Source organism: Euprymna scolopes, chromosome 8 (genome assembly GCF_053919585.1).
Source record: "Euprymna scolopes isolate OS-2025 chromosome 8, ASM5391958v1, whole genome shotgun sequence".
NCBI lineage: Eukaryota > Metazoa > Mollusca > Cephalopoda > Sepiida > Sepiolidae > Euprymna > Euprymna scolopes.
The window spans coordinates 51,540,327-51,565,651 of record NC_136489.1 but is presented as its reverse complement, the minus strand read 5'-3'; the positions used below and the strand labels follow the sequence as shown (position 1 = coordinate 51,565,651).

Sequence of the window (25,325 nt, the reverse complement as noted above, 5' to 3'; positions counted from 1 at the left end):
TTTATAACACCTTTTCCCAAACTTACGGTGTTAAAGAGGGTGTGAGACGCCATCTTGAATTTTTGAATACATCGGTAAACACTGTATGTTTTTCAAGCTGAATAAATATGTTACATTGAATAAAAACACAAAAAATATATCCAGTTTGGCAGAAAAGTAACTTATCTTGCCTTTGTAACTGTTACAGATCTGACTGTTTTCATTTTACTATTCACGGGAACACACACAGGTATGTTACAGCTACTAGTGCTTCAATATGTGTGTTGAAGCTATCATGATGACATTAAGATTTCTGCAGTTCTTTCCAGGGAGGTGGTGACATCCTTCTACATACAGCACCCGGTATTCCTAAATGGTCATTCATCTGGTACTGAGCAAATTTAACATTGCTTAACTTTGGTGATCTAACCCCATGCATCATATTCAGTAAAAGAAATTTTATTCTTTAATTCTTTCTGATATCCAAGTGTGCAGCCCCCAGTCACATGTATATCCCAGTCCAGGGAGATGATGTTTTTTACAGTTTTTGTAGGGAAGTGTCAATATCCTTCCTACATACAGCACTTGGTATTCCCAAATGGTCACCCATCTGGTATTGACCAGGCTCAACATTGCTTACCTTTGGTGATCTAGTGTGTCAACATGATTATGCCGTATATATGCCATCCTAGTCATCGTATTCTCTTCAAACTCCTGCTGTTTTACAGGTTCGTCCTCTCTCTTCATCCTTGCTATCTAATGTAGGAGAAGTTAAGTTGCTAAAACTGCTAACGATATTGAATATGTTTATATTTTCATTTATCGCCTTTTTTTCTCTATCTTGTTTAAACAGGTGAGTGTATTTCTGGAGCTCTATATTGGAAAGACCTTCATAAAATTGCAGAGAGTGTTGGCTTCAGTCGGCCACGTATCGTCTCAGTAACCCCAGTTCCTGTGGAAAGAGAAGACTTTAAAAAACTCCTTGGTAAGAAAAACTGCTGCTTATTCGTTATTAGAGCGAAATTAAAAAATTGAAATATTGAATCTCAAATAAAACCAATGTTATCTACTTAAATGTCATGTGGCAGTAATGAACATATCCAAAAGTTATGAAAAACAATAGGGTATAAAATTTATTATTAAAAAAATAGAAGTGAAATTTGAGTTTTGCTAAAAGATAAAGAAACCAGAGAGGTTGAATCATAACAAGAGAGGTAAATGTTTTCTGAAAACTATGAAAATGTTGGCAAAACTCAGTTTTCGCTAATTGTCTTTGAACACTGTTTTCATCTAAATATTAATTTACTTGTCCGTACATCCAGTGTCACAATAAAACAAAAACATCATCATCACAAACATTAATTAATGAAAAACGAATTACCTCCCTTTATAGTCGCTGTTTATCAGTTACAAATCATTAAAACCATTTCCTCCAAAAATTAAAAAAAAAAGAAAATATGCCTGTCTGTTTACGATTTCAAATTGTCTATTTTATTTTATAATTTGAAATAAAAAGTCATGTTGAGAAGAGACTGTAATTTTTTTATTATAGGTTCTTTTTAAAATTTAAAGTGTGCAATTGAAGTGACATCTGTTTCTTTATAATTTATATAAAAAATATTCAGAAAAAAAAACAAAACAATGTGTTGTGTTGAGTTTTCATTTTTAGCTTTAAAGGGTTAAAAAAGAGAATTTGCTGAAAAATTGTTTTAAATTCGTTGTTATGTTTTATTTTTTATTCATTTTATTTATGTGCTTTAAAAAATTTTTCAACTACCGTGGAATTTTTATGGATTTTGCTAGTTAATAATTAATTTTCTACCCCATTGTTTTTCTAAATTTTGGGATATATTCATTACTGTGACATAACAATTAAGTAGATATCATCGGTTTTACTTGAAATTCAGTATTTCAATTTTCAAATTTCACTCTAACAACTTTATTCTGTTAAATTTTCAACTTGAGATATTTTACAGATTAATATTATTTGTACTCTTTTTTCATTAAGTTTTCCAATTGTTCTTTTTTATTTAATAATCGTTGAAAAGTTTTTTTGTTTTTTATTTAAATTAAGAATTATTGAAATTAGTTTTATTTTTTAAAAGAATTATTGAAAACGCTTTTGAAAATCTTTTTAACATTATGTATTGGGTACGTTTTTTTAATTATATTTGAAATTTTATTATTTTGATTTCAATAATTTCATTTGCTATTTTGTTTTTAATAATTTTATTTTTATGCTTTCATAAGCATTATACATTTAAATAAAAACTTAATTTTAAAATAAAAAACAAACTTTTATTTTTATAATTCCATAAACATATTTCTTATAAAATTTTTAGATGAAATAAAAAGACTTATTTTTTTGATTTTGTTATTAAAAGTGCAAATAAAAACTAATTGTTACTAAAAGTGAAAATAAAGATTGATTGTGTTTATTTTTATCTGTATAATTTTGTTAATTTTTATTGTATACTTTTCAATTATGTCTTTTTATATTTTATTTTAATAAATGACTTCACAATAGAAATACTGAAGAACAATAAAAGTGAATGAACTGATTTGCCTTGTTATCTCTTCCGGTAGCGCTACACCAGAATTTAGGAAGTATGTTAGCTGATCATAACCCAAAAATCATTATATTTAATCTTTCTGTACAAAAAAATGTGCATCATTTAAAAAAAAAAAAAAACTTTATTACTGTTTGACTGACAGTAAGAAACTATTTTTCAACTTGGTTGTGTTTGGTTTACATGAATAATGATGCATTATGGTAAAAAAAATTCAATCTGATTACATTAATATTTTTTATTATTCCTTCCAGAGCAAGTAGCTGTAATATTTAACTTTTAATGAAATTTTCCAATTTTTACTTATTCTATCTTCATCTGGAGAATTCTGTTGTTAAAACAATGTTAACACACTCACATCCAATATTTTTTCATTATTTCTTATGTCGTATATTTTTATATCAGATGTTTAAAATGCAACATTTTTATTTTATATGATTTAAATAAAACAATTTCTTTAATTAAAAATTCCTATTTTATATGATTTAAATAAAACAATTTCTTTAATTAAAAATTCCTATTTTAAACAGGAGATATTAAATTTGCCTCAGTGACTTATCGCCTATTTAAGTTGCCTCCAAATTGCCATGAATCGAGTGCGAAGGCAATTTATAACGGGGAGATCAGCGGCCATGAAGAGCAACTTAATTTTGATCATCAGCTGATTTTTAAGGTGAGTAACAAATTACAAATCACTGAGGTATAACAAAAATGCTTCCTTTAGATTCTTTATTACCGAATAGAAAACATGTTTGGAGTATTAATGGTCCATTGCCTTTTACTAGTGTAATCCCAAAAGGAAAACTCCTTTTCACTAATTTGCACTAACAAATCTCTGTAATCCCAAAGCAGAAAATGGCAGAACTGCTCTTCACTTATATTGTAATTCACAACAAATCTGACGGAACTGCTCTTTGTGAACACCATATTCCACAATAACAAATCTTTGTCATCTCAAAAGGAACACTGAACAGACCTTCTCTTCATTAACACTGTAATTCACACAAACAAATCCCAGCTTCGCCATTTTCTTTCAGCTGTCAAACATTCAACTCTCTGTCCTCCACAGTTTATCCTTCTTAAAGCAGCTATTCCCGTCACATAAAAATTAATAAAATAATAAAATAAATCCAGCTACAAACACAACTTATTTACTTCTTTTTCTTTCCTTGATTCCCACAACTGACATGCCAAACAGATATGCTGCCACTTTAGTTGGTAGTTTCTTTTATTACAGCCAGACACTAAAATGCACAGTGATGAACAGACTAACAGACAATATAATGAATAAAGTGTCTGACATTCAATGAATAGAATAAATTATATGGGTTTGAAAATATCTGATGTAATAGAACCTCATACACTTGTAATTTATATGACAAACAAATATGATAAAAGTTCAAACTATAACTTTTTTTTTTTTAGGCAAATGATTCCGTCTGCATTGATGGTTTAACCCATGCCTCGTTAAAATATTCCCGCTTTGCTGAGGAATTCTTGATTCAGGCTCAAAAGGTTAGTTTACATCTTTTGTTTTCTTGTTAATAACAATAATCGGGTTTTATTTCAGCATTCCTTGTTAATAACTAATCAGAACCTCTAGATAGTTCATATATATACATATATATATATATTAACCTTAACCTCAATTCATTAAACCCTCTTCAAACTATAATTTCTACACTGCAAGATTTTTCAAGCAAGAACTATAGATCTATATGATCTGAATATTCAAAGCCTTGATTTACAGATTTTAATCAAGTTTCAACCAACTTCTTTTTTTTGGATCTTTTTACTGTTTAAATATGTTTTCATAATTGGACATTATTAATTTATTAATCTGTATATATATATATAATCTTTAGAATAGTACTTCTTTAATACTTTGAAGCTTTTAAATTTTCGTGCTAACCAGCAAGTCCATATAAAATTTTTCCTCTGAGGATAAGAGTCATTTTTTGAACATTCCACAGAATAAAAAAAATATTATCTTTAATAAACGTTGTAAATTGTAATTTGCAACGTTTAACTTCCTTTCATATATCAATGCTTTATCTCGAATATCGAGCATTTTCACCTCAATAAGATTTTCCCATAATATTAGTATTTATATATCCACTTCAGGATTTTAAACTTTAAACTCTGACACGAGCAGGGAGATCGATGGCCAATGAAGGTTTCACATTCCCATATTTTCATTGAAATCAGTGAAATCGCACATTTTTCAATCAAATTGATTGACTGCCTACTCGTTGGGGATCACTGCAATACACCAGCAGGAAGTTTCTCATGCTTCCCACAGTGACTTAGTCCAAAATATTATAGTCTACATTGCATTATAGACAACTACTATTCATTTTATAAAATTATTTTATTATAAATAATGGCTTGAGTTAAAGTTTAAAATGCAAAAGTCAAGTATAATGCTTCAATTGTGCTCTAAACAGAAAACTTCATTTCAAGGATGCCTCTGTGTTTTATCAAAGAACCTACTGTTGATTTTATATGCCTGGCCTTATTGCTTGTGTGGTGATAATGGCTTGAATTTAAGTTTAAAATGAAATCATGGTGCTATTGTGTTTTATATAAAAACATTCATTTTCGAATATGCTTCTGTCATATCAAAGTTGACAGGTTGAAGGTGTTCAAGAATGATAACTAATGAATTTAACAAGGTTATTGAAAGTGCTCAATAAAAGAAAAGCAAAAAATATTTTTATTAATATAAACAAACTTACATGGTCATGACACTGAACTTGCTAATTTTTCCGGACAAATCATTGGTTAAAACCACAAGTCCTTGTCAGGCAATTTAATAAATGGTTGCTTTCCACAGAAGAAACCAGTCCTCAAATTTATTTATATAAATAAAAATATACATATGTATGTATGTGTATATATATATATATATATATATATATATATATATGTATATAAAAGAAATAATTGATGATAATTCAAAATGAAATAAACTTTATTTGATCAAGTTTTTTTTTTTTTTTTTTTTATTACATTTTCACCCCAAACAAGGCAAATTGCCACTTTGGTGTAGGGGGCTACTATCAGGGGCAACAACTACTGGGGTACTATGTAGGGATTTGGGCAGCAAGGTGTCGGTTCACGTTACACTTGAACTTCTGCACGTCAGTACTGTTGGGGAAGCAGGGACCTGGAATGGAATTCCAGAGTCTTGCGGTTCTGGGGAAGAAACTATTGGAGTAAAAAGATCTTTTACATCTAGGGACCTCTACAGTGTGGGGGTGGGATCTAGTAGCCTGTCGGGTTTGTCGAGGGTGCTCGCGTCGTGGGGGCACAAGTGATTGCAGTTCATCAGAGCATTCACCACTAAAATACTTGTAGAACAGGCAGAGGGATGCAACATTTCGTCGATGGGACAGAGGCTGAAGCTTAGATGCCAGTTCAGGGCCTATCAGATTTGCGACTCTCTTTTGAACCTTGTCAAGGAGCGAGAGACTAGTAGCAGATGCACCAGCCCAGATGTGGCAGCAATACTCCATACATGGGCGAATGGTGGCCTTGTAGAGGTACAGGATACTTTCGGGTGTTAGTAGTTTTCTAGCACGGTAGAGAGAGCCTACCTTTCTTGCAGCGGCCCTGGCAATGCCTTCAATGTAATTGTTCCAACTCATGTTTCCTGTGAACGTTAGGCCAAGGAGTTTGAAAGATGGACTCTCAGATAAAGGGTCGTTGGCCATTGCTATTGGTGGTAGAGAGGGTTTCTTGTAATTATTGAATGAAACTAGTTTAGTCTTGGCAGCATTGAACGCGACCAACCACTTTTGTCCCCATTCCACTACAGATTGGAGGTCTTCCTCTAGTGTTTCTTCCATTTCTTTAGAAATGTGTTCATTCGTCTTCCTGTCGTGTCTGCCATAGAGTGTAGTGTCATCAGCATATATACCCATCTCAGAGGCAATGTTGTCGGGGAGGTCATTTATGAATATCAGGAACAATAGAGGTCCAAGGATAGAACCCTGGGGCACTCCCGCATTTATATCATATTGTTTAGATGTGCGACCGTCGAGGACTACCTGGATTTTTCTCTTATCTAAGAAGGATTTAATTATGTTAAGTATTCTACCAGTGATACCGTAAGATCTAATCTTCCTGAGGAGACCCTCATGCCATACCCTGTCAAAAGCCTTAGATATATCTAGAGCTACCGCTCTGCCTTCCCCCGCTTTGTCCAGTGAATGGTATATACGTTCAGAGATCACGGTGAGGATGTCTGCTGTGGAACGGGCTTGTCTAAATCCATATTGTTTGTCAGTCAGTAGTTTAGCATCTGTAAGATGATGGACTAGAGCATGGTTAATTATGGTCTCAAATATTTTGGCAAAAAGTGGGAGGAGGCTAATGGGGCGATAATTTGATGGGTCTGTCCTTTCGCCAGAATTCTTGAATACTGGTACAACAGAAGCAGTTTTCCAACAGCCCGGAAAGCAAGCTTCATTAAGACATTTGTTGTAGAGTTTGGAGAGAACTGGAGCTACTTCGGCTGAGCACTTTTTTAATAGCACAGCTGGGATAAGATCGGGTCCACATGCTTTTGAGGTGTCAAGGTTTTTTATGATAGCATGCACCTGAGCAGGGGTGGTTTTCAGATCGTCTAGTGTGGCGTCTGTCCGCATAGGAAAGTCAGGTAGGGGGTGGTTGGAAGGGTCCAGTGTGGAGTTTGAGGCAAACCGACTGGCAAGCATGTTAGCCTTGTCGGTTGCTGAGGAGACAACCTCGTGATTGTTGGTTAGTGGGGGAATTGTTGATTGCCCATTATTTACTACACTGTTGTAGATTTTCCAGAAGTCTCGAGTTCCTAGTTTTTGTGCTTCGATGCGCTTTTTAGTGGTTTCCGTAAATTCTCTCTTAGCTGTCGCTATTTCTTTCTTAGAGCATGATATTTTGAAACTTAATGCTTCTTATTCGAAGAGAAAAACAAAGTTACATATATATATATATATATATATATATATATATATATATATGAGAGAGAGAGAAAGAAATTCAGTTACATCATACTGTGATTAAATTTCAGTTTTAGAGTTAAAATATTTTACAAGTATTTCTAGAGAAAATTGATAGAATATTTGAACAAAATCAAAGTTATTATATGAACACCCAGCCAGCTTCATTTATATATATATATATATATAAGTGAAATTATATAAACATCAGAAAAATCCCTACTCAGATCGATCTACATTCTGATAATGTTAATCACCTTGTTAGGGGTTGAATAATGACTAATATAATTAAATAAAATAAAAAAGATATTTGCAAAGATGACATTTAGCAAACTGACACCAATTAAAACATCATTTATTGTCTAGACAAAGTCACCCTTTCCTTCAACTGATGTTTTTGTCAGACTAACACACAACATTCTTTTCCCTTCCATTTAGAACATATATTCTATTGTTTTTATCGGGAGTGATTTCTAGACCCCCTCCACCTACTAATATATTTGTCAGGTGCATACATAACATCCATTCTCCTCCCTTGTTTTTATTGTGAGTGATTAAAACTAGTTACAGATTTACCTGCCAAGGAAAAAGGAAAAATAAATAAAAGAAGAAAGAGGAAACCCTTTTATATCAACATTTCGCAATCAGTCCTACTTTTCAATTAGTTTTTTCTACTATCAGATCATGTATGGAATATCGTTGTCATATTTGGGTTAGCAAATATGTATCCAATTTGAGAGTCTTTCCAAGACTCTTTTTCAATAGGCATCTTCAGTTTTTGTGATAATTATCTTTCGTTCTTGTTACCTTGTCAAATGGCTTCATGCCTTGTCTGAAGCGATTTCTATAAAAGAATCTTTCACTTCAAAACAATGAATTCTTATTGCTTAAATCTATACAATACTAAAACTTTGACGGCTGTGAATGTGTTTTTTGCATGCGTATGTTTTTAATGGTGAGTGAGAGTGCAAAAAAATGTGAATAAAGGCAAAATATGAGAGAAATGGAATGATGTAAATAATTAAAAAGGAAAGAAATGAAATAGAACGGATTTATTATGATATCACTATCTATTCTGAAATCGTTTGACTTTGGTGTCGAATACTAGATGTTTTATCTATTGATTTTTGCTACAATTGCTTAAAACATTGATTTGGTTGAACTTTTTTAATCTTTTAATTTGTTTTATAATATTTATCTCATCTAGAATATACCAATTTTAGCCTAACTAAAAAGCTCTTTTGAAAGAAGAGCAAAATAGATAATATTGTTGCCATTCAAATATTAACTACAAATCTGCCTGAGTATGAGTCTTGTTTAATTTTTATTTGATGGATACATTTTTTTATTTCAGTGCGGAGACTCCAGTTCAAAATCAGAGGTAAGTAAAGTTTATAAAACTAATTTCCATTTCTTTATAACATCTTCATTGTTAATTAAGCAATCAAATATTCAAATAGTGATAGTTTCTGTGTAGAAGTGGGAGTATGTTTTCTCCAGAAGAATAATAACTTCTACTTTCTATTTGTATCAATATGAGAAAACGAAATGTAGATCTCTATTAAATATTTCATCCATGAGAATTTATTTGAAATACATTTTTATGTACAAGAACATTGCAAGAATGGAATTTTTCTGTGTTTTAGCAGAATTATGTTTCTTTTTTTAAAATCCAGAAAAAATGGATTTCTAATTCTAGAGCCTTCTATCGATATTAGCTTTCTGCATTTTGATCAAAATCCACTTTGTCATTAAATAAGAAAAAAATTATTTCTCTATTTTTGCTTCTCTTTCTTCCTCTTTCTCACTTGGTCTTTCATTCTTTTTTCTGTTTTTTTCTTTTTCCTCTTCCTCTCGCTTTCCTTTTCCCTGCTATAACTATTTGCTTGGAAAATATTAATTTTGCCAATTCATAGTAATAGGAAACTTATACGACGTTTGTTTCCATATCAACATTCAGTGTCTTTCTCTTAAGTTGTTTTTCACACACAAACACACACACACACACACAATGCCTTATCAAATCATCAAGAACAATACCCTCTACACCTTCTGTGTTGAATATGAAAAAAATGTTATGTGTTTATAAACTGTCAATATATTAATTCTGGAAAAGATCTTCCTATTAGAAATTTGTCAATGTTAGTTGGGTTTTTAATACTGTGAAAACTACAACTGCTATGTGAAGAGTTGCCTCCCCTTGGTAGGTTTTGGCTGACATGTAATTTAAGCTGTTGAGTAACTCAAAGTTATCTTCCCTTTCATTGTTTACATATACACGAGTGTTTATGTGTAATCGTTCTCTTCATGTCTCATCATGTAAATAAAGCGGATGTGTTTTCTCTGTCTGTGTTTGTTTTATACACGTTACATTTTAATTGATTTAACCTTTTGTCAATTGCCAATATGACTTCCAATATGAATTTTATTCCAAACAAGTAAAGTGTTTTTTATTTAATTCATAATTAACTTTCAAAGGTTATTAATATTAACTAATTAATCAACCTACAATTTCTATCTTTTTTTTAATGTCAATAAAAATTTTCTGATTGTAAAACAAAAAAAATATGGTTTTTATTTGCAGCTTGACAACCCTTTTGAAATCTTAGAAAATCTCAAGTCATCTGGAAAAGAAGTTCCTGCCGCCTGTTGTTCAACCAAATGCTGTTAATTCAGCCTTTGTGGAGAAAAATTCCGAAAAGATTTTAAATTAAAAAAAACTACAAATGAAAATACTATTTTTTTAAGAAAAGAAAAATTTGAGAAATTCTGGAAATGTTTTTTTTTACTATTGTTTGGATTATTTGGATTACTGTTCTTATCTCGAGTGTTATTCGCACAATGTTTCAGCCAATATAATCTCCAACCTTTTTCAGGTATATATTGTTGAACTTGGGAATCTTTCTCTTCAAAATCTGAATCTGCACAGAATTTCAAATGAAATCATTTAATCCACGACAAAAAAAAACCACAAATAAAGCTCCCAAATTCATACTAGAATTGTCCACAAGGATCCATGAGATGACAGTTAAAGTACAGGTAAAATTAATTTGTAAGTGACACACTTTTGAATGTTGAAGGTTCAATCCTCAGTGCAGGTGATACACAGAATACAGTTGCGAATTACTTAAGACTTCTCTCTGGTCATGGCTGATGGAATGAGAGCATGCTACCTCCATGGTTTAAACGGTTTTCCATTTAAAATTTTGCATAAATTCTTAAGTTCAACAGAAAGATTCCAGATTTGGACGAATAGAATTGGAGTTTACATCAGCCAAAACAAGATACACACAGCTGAAACATTGCATGAATATTACTCAATATGAGAACACTCGTCCGAATTATCCAAAACTAATATTTGATTTTTTATTGGTTTTGTTATAAATTCAATTGTACTTAAAATATTAGATTTCTAATGAAAAATTCTTGAGATAAAAAATACTATTTTCTTAAAAAAAATAAAAATTTGAAAAATTAAGAAATTATTTAACATTTTTTTTTATTGATTTTGATAAATTCAATTTGTACTTAAAATATTCTAAAAATAATTTTGTTAAAAACTTTATTTAATTTCTCTGGAGACTTGTTTGGGTGAATCAAATTCTATTCTAAACCTATATTTCTTACATATATTCACAATGCGGTATGAACACAAACTTTGTATTTGAAGAATTCGTAAGATAACTTCATATGTTTCATACTATCTAAGCAGAAAAACTGCAACATTTTAAACATAGTTTTACAAGCCATATTTTCCCAAAGGTTTTTAATGAATGCAAAAATTAAATATAGTCGGATTATTAATTTCCTCAGCTATTTTTTTTTTATTCAAAGGTTTTAATGAATACAAAAATTAAATATAAGTACAGTTATTAATTTCCTCAGCTTTTTTTTATTCAAAAGTTTTTAATGAATGCAAAAATTAAATATAAGTAAAATTATTAATTTCCTCAGCTATTTTTTTTTCATTCAAAAGTTTTTAATGCATACAAAAATTAAAGGCAGTAACATTTTTTTAATGAATTTTTAAATTATTGGAGGAGAAAAAGGCTTAAATTTCTTTTTCATTTCATACAGATATTTATATAAATTACTATATTTTTATGCTAATTTTCTTGCTTGATAACTAACAAATTTTTTTTTCTTTTTTAATGAAAATGATTTATTTTATTCAAGCTAAAACTATTTTCTTACTAAAAAATTTTTTTATTGTCGACAGAATGAAAATATTGCTTAGGAACATAAACTGTATTCATAAATCTTATGTATGTTTGATTTTCATCTTTTAATTTCGTTTAGTCAGTGTGTTCATGAGATAATATGAAACCCTAATCGTTTGCTATCTATGAGTGAAATAGCAATGTGTGCAATGAAATGTATACAAAAAGTATTGCCCTTCAGCATTAAATAATCTAAATGTGCTGTAAAAAATATGAGCTAACAAAAGGAATAGAGAGTTTCTTATACAAAATTTATCCGATAAAAACAGTTAATATTTTTGTTTTTCAAATATTCAAATTTCTTTTTAAAAAATTTACTTTTTTTATTTGTTTTTACAATAAATATGGTTTTATCTATAAATTTATAATTTTTACTTTCATATTTTATAATAAATCTTTTTTTTATGTGAATCACGTTTTACAATTACATGTACTCCTTATATTCGGTAATGTGATTAAAATATTTTGTTGATAAAAAAATGTGTCATATTTTATTTTTATAAAATTATTTATACAACACAGACATTTAATAAAATCAGAATGTCTGGAAAAAATAAATTCTTATTTAATATTAAACCGTATGTGCACAACAGACTCTATCACTAATTACTAACCTTAATTCATTCTAATGCTTTCATTTTATTTTGTCCTATAAACAAGTTTATCTCTTCATAAAATGGAGTACTGTTGCCACATCTGGGCAGGAGCTGCTCAATGTGTCTTATCTTACCTTAATAAAGTTCAAAACCATCTTTAAAACCTAATAGGTGATGCCCATTTCTCTTCCTTGAAATCTCTTTCCCACAGAAGAGATGTTGTAAGTCTGTCTCTGCTCATTATGTTCATACCAAGAACTCCACTGAGTTCCAATCTATGGTTCTCCCTTGCCAAACTTTCACGAAAAACATTCATCTAGCTGAAACCACTATCAATAATTTCCCCCACTCTTTATCTGTGCCTAAACCTAAACATAATTTTCATGAACAAAGCTTCTTTCTTAGCACTGTACACATGTAGAACTCTGTTCCATTTGCCTGCTTTCCATCTGATTACAATATGGTTGTCTTCAAGTCCAATGTAAAAAAGTTCTTGATAAGCCGTCCCTTAAGTAATCCAATTTACCTAATTTCCACTACTAATGATTACTATGACATTATCCAATTGACTACCGTACAATCCTTAACCCTTATCCTCGAATGGCATCCGGGCCTTAATAAGTGGTGACTCCTTTGAAAAAAAAAAGTTCATACATCCGGATCTTTTAGAAATCATATTCACATGCATCTATGCAAATTACATCATTCTCAGCATGTTTTTCTTTTAGTTGTTTGTCTTCAATTAATATGAGGTTCAAGTTCTAATTGCACTTAAAGCTTTATTTTATATGCAGGAAATATTAGTGAATTATTTTTGTGACATTTTCTCCCACACTAATGTCCTACATGTCAAACAAAACAGACTCTTTTTATGTATAAGAGGCAAATATGCCCTAAAATAGAGTACTGTGGCCACAGCTGAGCAGGAGCTGCTCGGCATGCCTTATCCAGCCTTGATAGAGTTTCAAACTGGATTCGAAACCTAATAGCCCTTTTCTTTTCCCTGCAGCCTCTTTCCCACAGAAGAGACATTGCGAGCCTGTCTCTGCTCTATCATTATTTTCATGGCAAGTACTTAAATGAACTCCACTCTATGGTGCCCCTTGCCAAACTATCACAAAAAACACTTGACTAGCTAAAATCACTATGTATGATTTCCCCCACTCTCTAACTGTGCTTAAAACTAAATGCAGATTCTATGAACAAAACTTTTTTCCTAGAACTGCCCGCCTGTGGAACACTGTTCTGCTGGCCTGCTTCCCAGTTGAATACAACATGGTGGTAGCCATCAAATTCAATGTAGACAAGTTCTCGTTGAGCCGTCCCCATAAATAATCAGATTCTACCCAACACACCATTAACAATTACTACACTACCACCTTACATTCATTAACCCTTATCCTTAAGTGGCTTTCAGGCCTTGATAAGTGGTGATTCCCAATTAAAAAAAAAAGTAAATCTTTACAAAGTAAACGATAAAGAATCATCTGACTATACACAAAAATTTCGAACAAAAAACTGTGGAGAGGATTTGAACTGTTGTACAAATGACAAATCATTTAGAAATTATTCATATAAGGCGTTGAGCACATTTGGTTACGAGACAGATTTAGCAATAACAGATGTTTGTTCAAAGCTATGTCACTAGGAGACTTGTAACTTTCCGTCATTTGATAACTAAAACATTGAACTTGAACACCATGGAGTGAGAACTTCTCACTACACTTTTGTCACAAATTAGTAGAAGTTAATGTCCCCAACGATACCTGGTTAAACAGAGCTGAAAGGGAAAAGATAACGAAATACCAAGGTCTTAGGTATGACATGAAAAGAAACTGGAATCTTAGGAAGATCTCTATCATTCCAGTAATAGGAGCAATTGGACTCATGAAAAAGAATTTCAAAAACTACCTGGCAAATATAGCTGGTGAACCAAGTGCAAGAGAGATTCAAATAATTGCACTTAAAAGGACAGTTAGAATCTTAAAAAGATCTCTCAGTTGGAATATATGAGATAGTCGGTGAATGTCTAGCATTTGATATGATGCCCCATCTCCAGCTTGAATGAATAATAAAATTTGAAAAAACAAGAAACCATCCTCATCTCATTCGCTTCCATTCACTTCATAACTTCTACTACAAATAAATACAATGTTCAAAGTATAAAAATGTATTTCAATTGAATTCAGTTTTTATTTTAATATCAAATTAGGATTGGTCTAATAAGGAATTCAACAATTATAAGAAATTGGAATTTATAAGTTTAAGAAGCCAATATAACATAGAATTATTTATTTTTAAATAAACATTTACTAGTAAGACCCGTGGAAATTCCATGGAGTGAGAAATATATTTACTCAACAAATATGTTTTGATAAAGCTAATATTTTTCTGGATCAAAAATTAGTTCTGGGGACAGAAAAAACAATAACATGCATCAAATCTGAGTGTCCATAAAACTGAATCAAATGAGATAAATTAATAAATACTAATAAATACTTAGAAAGTAATATTGTGCTACATAGTTCAATACAAATAATAAAATCATATTGTAAGAGACAATCTTTAATTTATTCCTTCAGTCCAGCATCTCTTGCCAAATAGTGTTCTTTTTTTTTTTTGTTACCCTGTTTCTTGTAAATGTTAACTTTTTTTCGTAACATTGCACTGACTTATTTCTTCGGTGAAGAACTGCTGCACATTGAAATTACTCAGTTTCTTTCTCACCCCATTACAACAATGATCATATATTAATATTACAATGATATTCTAAAACGAGGCTGCATCAAAGGGAGATCACTTTCATATTCTTGTCCAGGGTTGCCAGATTGGCTTTTTGGAAGCCAAATATAACCAAAATGGACCAATTTTGAAGCAATTTGGCTTTCAAAAATTGTATTTGGTCTTTTTCAAAGCATAATGTATGGACTAACTAAAGAAAGAACAAGTAGAATATTATATAGATTTCAAATCAACTAAGTTTTAATGGGGTGACATCATATTCTGGAGGATTGTGGTAGCTCATGTAAAATGAAAGAGAAATGCTGCAATACCTTTCTAACAACTTTTGCCAAAATATTTGAGTCCAGTATTAACCAAGCTCTAGTGCATCACCTTACAGATGCTAAACTTCTGACCGACCAACAATATGGATTTAGGCAAACCCGTTCCACAGTAGACATCCTAACTGTAATCTCTGAATGTATACACCATTCACTGGACAAGGCAGGGGAGGGTAGAGCAGTAGCTCTAGATATATCTAAGGCTTTTGACAGGGTATGGCATGAAGGTCTTCTCAGGAAAATCATATCATACCGTATTACTGGAAGAATACTTAACATAAGTAAATCCTTCTTAGATAAGCGAAAAATCCAGGTTGTCATCTAAACAATATGATATAAATGCGGGAGTGCCTCAAGGGTCTATCCTTGGACCTCTATTATTCCTAATATTCATAAATGACCTCCCTGACAAAATTGTCTGTGAGATGGGTATATATGCTGATGACACCACGCTCTATAACAGACACAACAGGAAAAAAAATGAACACATATCTAAAGAAATGGCAGAAACACTAGAGGATGACTTCCGATCTGTAGTGGAATGGGGACAAAAATGGATGGTCACATTCAATACTGCCAAGACTAAACTTGTTTCCTTCAATAATTACAAGAAACCTTCTCTACCACCAATAGCAATGGCCAAACACTCTTTATCTGAAAGTACATCTTTTAAACTCCTTGGCCTAATGTTCACAGGAAACATGAGTTAGAACGATTACATTGAGAGCATTGCCAGGACCGCTGCAAAGAAGGTAGGTTCTCTCTATCGTGCTAGAAAGCTACTAACGCCCGAAAGTATCCTGTACCTCTATAAAGCCACCATTCGCCCATGTATGGATTATTGTTGTCATATTTGAGCTGGTACATCTGCTACTAGTCTCTTGCTCCTAGACAAGGTTCAAAAGAGAGTCGGCAACCTAATAGGTCCTGAACTGTCATCTAAGCTTCAACCTCTGTCCCATCAACGAAATGTTGCATCCCTCTGCCTGTTCTACAAGTACTTTGTGAATGCTCCGAAGAACTGCAAGCACTTGTCCCCCCTCAACGTAAATACCCCCGACAAACGCAACAAGCAGCTAAATCCCACTCCTCCACAGTAGAGATCCCTAGATGTAAGAGAGCCTTCTACTCCAGTAGTTTCTTCCCCAGAACCGCTAGATTTTGGAATTCCCTTCCAGGTCCCTCCTTCCCCAACTGTACTGACATGCAGAAGTTCAAGTGTAACATGAACCGACATCTTGCTGCCCAACTCCCAACATAGTACCCCTGATAGTAGCCCCCTACATCAAAGTGGCAATGTGCCTTGTTTGGGGTGGAAATGTAATTTAAAAAAACAAACTTCTGCAGCTACACTGGCACCGACTGTATTGGCTTGCTTTCTGTTGGACTCTGTTTGCAATGCTGAGTGGAGGACGCTGGTAACTGGGCAAACCTAGGTCACCTTATCACCTGCCCAGACCCGAAATCGTCACTCCAGCTTTGCTGTATCAACAATGAAGCAACACGAGGCATCAGTAGTTACCAGTTAATCAGCAGAATGAAAGGAGAGAAATGAGAAAAAAAGCGAACCCCCAGAGGACAGAAGATACAGTCAACCCTTGCTACCCCCACCATTCCTACCGTTTACTACACCTGCACAAAGTAACAAAGCTGCAAATCCAGTATTGGACACTATAGACACAACAGACTAGGTTCAGAATGCCATTGTTCATGAGACAGAAAGTTTATATATATATATATATATATATATATATATAAAAACTACTTCATTTACTAACATAAAATTAATATACGAAAGTATAGATTTATGCGTAATGTTAAGAGAAACATTTTCACACCCTTCATATATATCAATTAAGCAGACACCCCTTCCCACACCCAATCCTTAGCAGACGGAGTCAAAATGAGGCTGGCCGAGTGACCTAGATTTCTACACCCATGCAATGACCTTCAACTGTCGCCAACAAGAAAAACGCGGGAGAATCAAAGTAGTTCGACGAAGGCGGTGGACACGGAAACATGTGTGGGGGCATTTTGCTCGAAAAATGGAAACACCGCGGTTGATTCGCATGGTGAAAAAAAAAAAAAAAGAAAAAACATCTCGTCGACTCGTATCGTGCCACAAAGGAACAATATATACCCACCTTGGCACTAATCGATTGGAATTCACGCCGTGCTGATAAGGAATAACATATATCCACCTTAGCATAAATGGATTGGAATTTACGAGAATCGATCCTTCAAACCAGCACCTCATAAAAGGGAAAGAAGCTTCGGGTGAATTGAACGTCGACTCAACAAAAGAAGTTAAGTAACTCTTTCTAAATTGTTTTTGCTCGATCAATTATGTGAACTGTTGAATGCCCCATGAAAAGAAGAAAGATAGAAAAAAAAAATGGGGAAAAGAAAAGCAACCCTCGAACTAAGGTTTTTTCCTAAATGCTGAATCCCCCCCCCCTGTTGATCGGCCCATAAGTAACATATCATTGACTATAAAAAAAAAAGAAAAAAAGGAAGAAGAAAAAAAAAGGGAGAAAGAAAAGAAAATAAAAAAAAATAGAGGAAAGAGGGAAAAACTATCTCTATATCTTGAGACTTTCAGTGTGACCCCCCCCTCTCTGAGTATCACTCATATCTCGTTGATTCTTATCGAAGAGAACAAAAAGAACCTTCCTAAGAAAATCGAAATATCACTCACCCCCCCCTCTCCTTGTCCCAAATCATTGTCTGCATGTATATATTCTTTTATTCTTTTTTTTTCCATGTTATTTCAGTTATGATTTCAGTTGCATGTTCTGTTTTCGTAGTTACATTTTACCCAGTTCAATTTGTTTAAATAAATTGTTGATTTAATGACTCTCATACCCGTGTCGACTTGTGTCTCTTTTGTTTGCCTTATATTGCCGCCCGTGAATGCCTCGAGTATATTCCACGACGATTCTAGTCTGAACCTGGACACTGTACCATAGAGACCGCATAATTTGCAGTCGGTACCCGTCAAACTTTTCTTTTTCTTAAAACGCGTGCCCGGCCTTGGGATTTTCTCTGAGAACTCCAACCTTGGTACCGTACAGGGAGGTTCTCGTCAAGAAACAGGCTCGTGGTACCGTCACAGTAAACTTTAAGTATTTACTTCAAAAGTGCTCAATACGTAGGTAGAGCTAGTTAGTAATTTATAAAATATATATGGCGATTAAGCTACACTGAATATTCGGCATTTCATCCACTCTAGGATTCGTCAGGCTTCACTTTTTGTTATCAAGTAAGATCTTTGGCTTACTTGCAGTTTCATCAAATACTTTTGCAAGCAAAATCCGATCCCGCATTTTGCTAATTCCTACCCTCTGATGAGAAGGAAAGTATTTCTTCGAAACTTCGCGGATTAAGGACTATCCACTTATTAAGTGTTTCCTTTTCAGATTAAATATGGTTTTAACTCTTTTTCAAAGTGTTTTTAACATGTTTTATTAACGAATCTTAGAGTGGATGAAACGCCGAATATTCAGTGTAGCTTAATCGCCATATATATTTTATAAATTACTATATATATATATATATATATTAAGAGCAAATAGTTAATAAAACATGTTAAAAAACACTTTGAAAAAGAGTTAAAACCATATTTAATCTGAAAAGGAAACACTTAATAAGTGGATAGTCCTTAATCCGCGGAGTTTCGAAGAAATACTTTCCTTCTCATCAGAGGGTAGGAATTAGCAAAATGCGGGATCGGATTTTGCTTGCAAAAGTATTTGATGAAACTGCAAGTAAGTCAAAGATCTTACTTGATAACAAAAAGTGAAGCAGAGGGAATATGAGGAAGAATAAGGTGATTTCACATGAATGGATAGTCTGGTGAAAGGTAAATTATCCAATGACGGTAAAATCCAAAGATATAACTCCAAGAAAGTTAATTGAATTTCCATTCGCACAAGTAAAATCCAAGGAAATCACGTAATTGGAAGATGGTCCAAAATAATCCAAAAGGCCGAAATCCATTTTATTTCAAATATATATATATATATATATATATATATATATATACATACACACAAATTATATATATAACGCATCAATGTAAGAAAAAGGCAATAAATGCTCTTTATACCTAGGCATTTCAAAACCTAATGCTTCTCATCAGAAAAGGAGAAAGGAACTAGGTTACAGATATAGGAAAATGTAACTCATTAGGATTCAAAATCCCTAGGTATAAAGAGCATTTATAGCCCTTTCTTCCATTGATATTTTTCCTTATTAAACTGACAAATAAATTCATGTATATTTATTTTATCTTGTCTATAATTTTCTTTATATGCTTTGCTCTATCCCACATGATAAGCTTTTTATATCTTAATAAGAGGCTATTTAATCCCTTATATGATATATATATATATATATATATATATATATATATATATATATATATATATATATATATATGATTATTAAAATGGATAAAATACGATGATATAAAATTTAAAATGAAAGGTGGAGAGACCTAAAGGCTCAACATTTTGCACATCTTATGCGAGATGTCTCAAGAGGGATGGTCTTTTCACCTTCATTTTAAAATTCATATATATATATATATATATATATATACACACATATATATATATATATATATATATATATATATATATATATATATATGAATTTGGAATTTAATTCAGTAAATTAAAAAGTTATGACAAATTTATTATTCAACAAGGAATACAAAAGTGGTCTGCTAAAAACACTTCCTCTGATGATATAACCAATATGTATATATGCAATTTTCTTTAGATTTAATTTTCAATTTATGTGCTAATAAATAAAATTTATAATTACCTATAATTATTTTGCTATAAACATTTCCTCTGATGAGATGACCCATTTTTTGAAAATCCATGGATTAAGTAAAAAAAAAAACCTAAAATGTTTGTATTCCTTGTCAAATAATAAATTTGTCAAGCAAAGGTCAAAGAAGACATCAAATCAGCAAAAGATAAGAGAGAAACAAACTATTAATAATATGTATACAAAAAAGACTTAGCATATCTATGGTGTAATGTTTCAGAATATTTAAGATGAGAATTGATAATTTGAATAATTTGGTTTATGACTATTATGGATTATATTAAGAATATAATTACAAATTGCTTAAGATTTATACACAAACGCAAGCTACTCCTGTAGACTAAATAAAGGTTACATATAAAAATTTACACAGATTCTTGAGTTTAACATAAAAATTCTCGATAATATTTCAGATAACATTCTTCAAGTGTATCTTATCGAACTCAGAAATAAGGAATTCTGTTTGAAATTCTGTCCAGATTCCCATGTTCAAAAGAATAATTCTTGAATTCAACAAAATAAAACCTGAAGAAATTTGGAGGTTTCATCTATTTTCTGTGATCCTCGTGATGAGAACATAAAAAAAAAAAAAATTCACCTTTGAACATCATACTGACTTAACTTTTCTATTGACGTCATGCTACGAGAAAAACAAAACACAAACTGTTTCTATGCCTGAAGCTGACGTCACAGTCAAAGTTTTAAAGTTTGTTCATAAAATCATAGGAAAACATTTAGATGGAAGTGCTATCCTGCACACAAGTGTTTTATATTGAACAATGCACCAATCACTGTGCAAATGAGAACATGCACGTGTGTTCTTGCTGAACCATGTATCGATCACTTTACAAGTGAGAACCCTCAAGTGCAAAAGAAAATAGATCATAATTATATAACTGCTTCAAATATTTATAGATTAATTTAGTTGTGTTCCAAAATTCATAATGACGAGTTAATTAGTTTCACAATGAGTCCTATACATATAAAAATATTTATAAGGATAAAAATTTATAAGGATAGAAATTTATTTTGAAATAACTTTAATAAGTCCTCTAATGTCGAGTCAGAAGAGATGTGGATGGAATGACAACTCAGCATTAAAAAAAAAAAAATCTTGAATGTATTTTATGTCATACCCAGACCCTGCAAGTTTGGATATTTCAAACAGTTGGAAAGTAAGATAGGGAGAAGGATTTTTTCTTTGTTACAGAATTTTTGAGACTAGGATTGATAATCTGAATTATGTGGATTATTTGGACTATTGTTCTCATCTTGAGTGTTATTTGCAAAATGTTACAGCTAATATAACTGTTTTGTTATATTTTGATCAGGAAGACAAGATGAAGCATATCACTTAAGACCAAGATGGCTGACTTGTGAGTCTTGTTTTATTCATGCTGGGCTAGAGTTTACATTAAACACGTTAAACGAAGAGAGGCAACTCCCACTGATGCAGGATGACTTTTATTTAATAGTCTTTGATGCTCTCCAATGTTCAAGCTACATGATTATTTTATTTACTTATTCTTTAACTAATTGATTTATTATTGGCTCACAAGGAGCTTTCACACAGGTCTTCAGAGATCTTTCCCTGAGAACAATCTGTGGTGTTCACTGGAAGCTGAATGACAACAAGTCTCCTCAGGAATTCCAGTACTCTCCTCCTCTTTCGATAACATTTGCAAATAAATTTGCATCATTGCAACAGCTGCCTGCCATTGATTTCTCATTGGCAGCAGCTATTGGTCTTTGCTGGGATTTGAGTGGCACTAAGTCTCCCTAAGATCCCAGTTCTCTTCGCACTTATTCGGCTGAGGTCTGGTCAGTTCATCGGTCTTTCCTTCCTCCTTGACTATTTGGTTATTTGGTCTCACTCTTTTTTTTTTGGGGGGGGGGGCGATGATGTGGCATTGGAGGTAGAGTTGGGTTAGAGAACTTATAGATATTATTATTATTATTATTATTATTATTTATTTATTTGTTTATTTTTATACACTTTTGTTACGTGCTTTTTTTTTTTTTACATAGGCATCACCACATTATCAAGGGGAAGAGGCCACTCAAGGATAAGGGTTAAAGAGTGTACAGTAGAAATTGGACAATATAGTAATCATTAGTAATGAAAATTTGGTAAATTTGATAACTTATATGGAACGGCTCATCAAGAACTTATTTACGTTAGACTTGAAGACAACCGGAAAGCAGGAAAACGGAAGACAATTCCACAGGCGTGCAGTTCTAAGAAAGAAGCTTTGTTCATGGAATCTACATTTAGGTTTAGGCACAGATAAAGAGTGGGGGGAATTATTGATAGTGTTTACAGCTAGACGAGTGTTTCTTGTGAAAGTTTGGCGAGGGGGGGGCCATAGATTGAAGCTCAGTCGAACACTTTCCATGAAAATAACGATACATCAGAGATAAACTCGCAACATCTCTTCTGTGACACAGAGGTTGCAAGGAAGAGAAAAGGACATCTCCTACGAGGCTACAAAGTCTATTTTGAACTCTATCAAGGCAGGACAAGTCCTTTCTAGCAGCTCCTGCCCAGATGTGGCAACAGTATTCCATCCTTGGACGTACCTGGTTCTTATATAGAGAATAGCATCAGCAGTGAGATATCTACCGGATCGATAGAAAGATCCCACCATTTTTCCAGCAGCCTTGGCAACAGATTTGATGTACGTGTTCCATTTAAGATCAGGAGTAATGGTCAAGCCCAGAAGCTTGTCAAAACTTGAGGCCTCCTGAAGACGAGAGCCATTCATTTCAATTGATGCCAGATGTGGATCAGAATGTTGATGATGTAAAGAGAGAAGCTTGGTTTTAGATGCATTAAAAGTAACCAGCCACTCCTTACCCCATTGTACTATGTGCTCAAGATCAGAGGAGAGAGAATTGGAGAGAACTTGGTCATTTACTGTCTTAGATGTGCTACCATAAATGGTAGCGTCATCAGCATAAATGTCTACAAATGATGTAAGGATGTAATTTGGAAGATCATTAATGTAGATCAGGAAAAGAAATAAAAACATTATTTAGAAAGCCATTTTTAACAATTGGAGAGGAAGGTGTTTTCTAACTATTCTCTACTTTCACTCAATAATTTAATATAAAAGATAATGTAAAACTTTAATTTAACTTTAAAATACTATTTAAAAAAATAGCACGGTAACAAAAGTGCATGAGCACCAAATTTTTTAGAAACCTAGTTTGATAAGTGGTCTTGACTGGTGTCCAAATCTTGCATAATCTTGAGGGTTGGACATGCTGTTCTCACAGTATCCTCCCTTAGTGGATGACTGTCTTCATGGGACTCCGATTTGTGAACCTTGACTATTTCAGGTGGTTTGGATACAGTGTATTGTCGATTATATCAGATTATTCTCCCTTCATCTTTAGTCTGTAAAATATAGGAACGTGATGTAGATGCTGTTTCAACAATGATACCGTCTTGGTTTGGAAGGTTGAAGCTTTTGATCCATACTGGTGTATCATTTTAGAGTGATTGTAGTTCTTTAGCTTTATGTGATAGGCAGTTTGTGAGTTCTTTTGGTTCTTTTCCCTCTGCCTGAAGCCCTCAAGATCAGGCCATCTGGGGTTTAGTAGACTCGGGTGAGTTGAGACATTTGTCTTCAGATGTCAGCTCAATAACAGTTCATTGGGGCTAAACCCATAGTCCATTGGTATTACTTTGTATACAAGCAAAGAAAGATATGAATCTTGGGCCTTTTTTAGCAATCATTTCATTGTTTTTACACGGGCCTCTGCTGCTTTGATGCTTTAAGAGTTGCGAAAGCTATTTGTAAAGTGCTGAAATCCCCATTCATCTGCAAATTTGGCAAAGTCTTTTGAGGCATATTAGATTCCTGGATCTGTTCTTAAGATTACAGGTACTCCATGTTTGACAAAAATAGCTTTGAGGCTGTTCATTATACCTCTAGACGTTATTGATGTAAGCATGGTGATCTCTGCATGTATATGTTATATGTTCTGACACACATGCACCAACACTACAAGATGAGATGAATCACAGGCCGCTAAAATAGACATTTAGGACGAGGACAACAGTCCATTACACAATGTATATACATACATATGGTCCGTTTATGATAAACACCCACCATGAAACCCCCATACAATAATATCACTAGTACTTGTGACATGCGCCTCTGGTAGATCTCACTGGCTGATGAAATACCAAATGGAGGTGGTTGAATTGGTACCATCCAAACGGGTTGATGGAGGTTATCAGTGTATGGGATTCTCATGAAAGTGAAATCTACCAACATCCACTGTTGGCATCCAGTTTGTTAACTTGACCAAAAGGTGGTCAAACGTGAGTAGCATGTGAAGTTTGCATTTTATACTTTGTGAGATCTGCACATATTCTAATCTTCCCATTTTCTTTTGTTACCACTGCCATGAATGAACACTATTGAGTGGGTTTATCAATCTTGCTTATGACTCCCAGCTTTTCCATTTTCACGTCATGGGTACTGTGTATGAACTCACGTCTGGATGTAACAGCATGCTATAGTTTTCCCCAAATGTGCCTAGGCCTGTGAATAAGTCTGGCATTTTCTTTTTCAGATCAAATAGTCGTGTTTTGCTCCTAATGGTATGTAAGTTCAAGTGGACAGTTACAAGCTTAAGTGCTTCAATGGCTGGCCTACCTAACAGTGGCTCCTCAAGATTATTTGCAGTTCTGTTGTAAGTTCTTTATATGAGGCAGTTGCAGTGATCATTCTAGTCCATTGATGGTGATGTTGATTTGCCAGGCGTTACTCAAGCTGATTTCTGATATCGTCAGTACACCATGTGCCATGTTTAACTTCATGTAGCCTTCTTGCATGGCAGCACTGAGCATAGTGATCAATCATACCACAATCGTGGTAAGTGACCAAAATGGCGGGGCATACATATCTCTGAAGGTGGGTCTTGTTATGCTCTTTCTTCTGTTTATCCTTATTCTCGTCTGAATTTGGTCTTTGTCTGTGAATTCTGTTGTGGCTAACAGCAATATTATGTCAGCTAATTCTTCATCACTAATAGGAGACATTGTTGTGACTTTATTATC

The 25,325-nt window shown here is 33.0% G+C and overlaps 1 protein-coding gene across 4 annotated transcripts in view; it reads left to right on the top strand.

The window, feature by feature from the left end:
- LOC145283562 (arsenite methyltransferase-like) overlaps nt 1-10,232 on the top strand; it is a 38,545-nt gene extending 28,313 nt beyond the window's left edge. For all 4 annotated transcript variants that reach the window (XM_080132463.1, XM_080132461.1, XM_080132462.1 and 1 more), the window contains exons 7-11: nt 833-964; nt 3,080-3,222; nt 3,975-4,064; nt 8,886-8,912; nt 10,116-10,232. In XM_080132463.1, the coding sequence (XP_079988589.1) occupies nt 833-964; nt 3,080-3,222; nt 3,975-4,064; nt 8,886-8,912; nt 10,116-10,202 (479 nt within the window). In that variant the 3' untranslated portion in view covers nt 10,203-10,232. The remainder of the gene's footprint in view (nt 1-832; nt 965-3,079; nt 3,223-3,974; nt 4,065-8,885; nt 8,913-10,115) is intronic.
- The last annotated feature ends 15,093 nt before the right edge of the window (nt 10,233-25,325 follow it).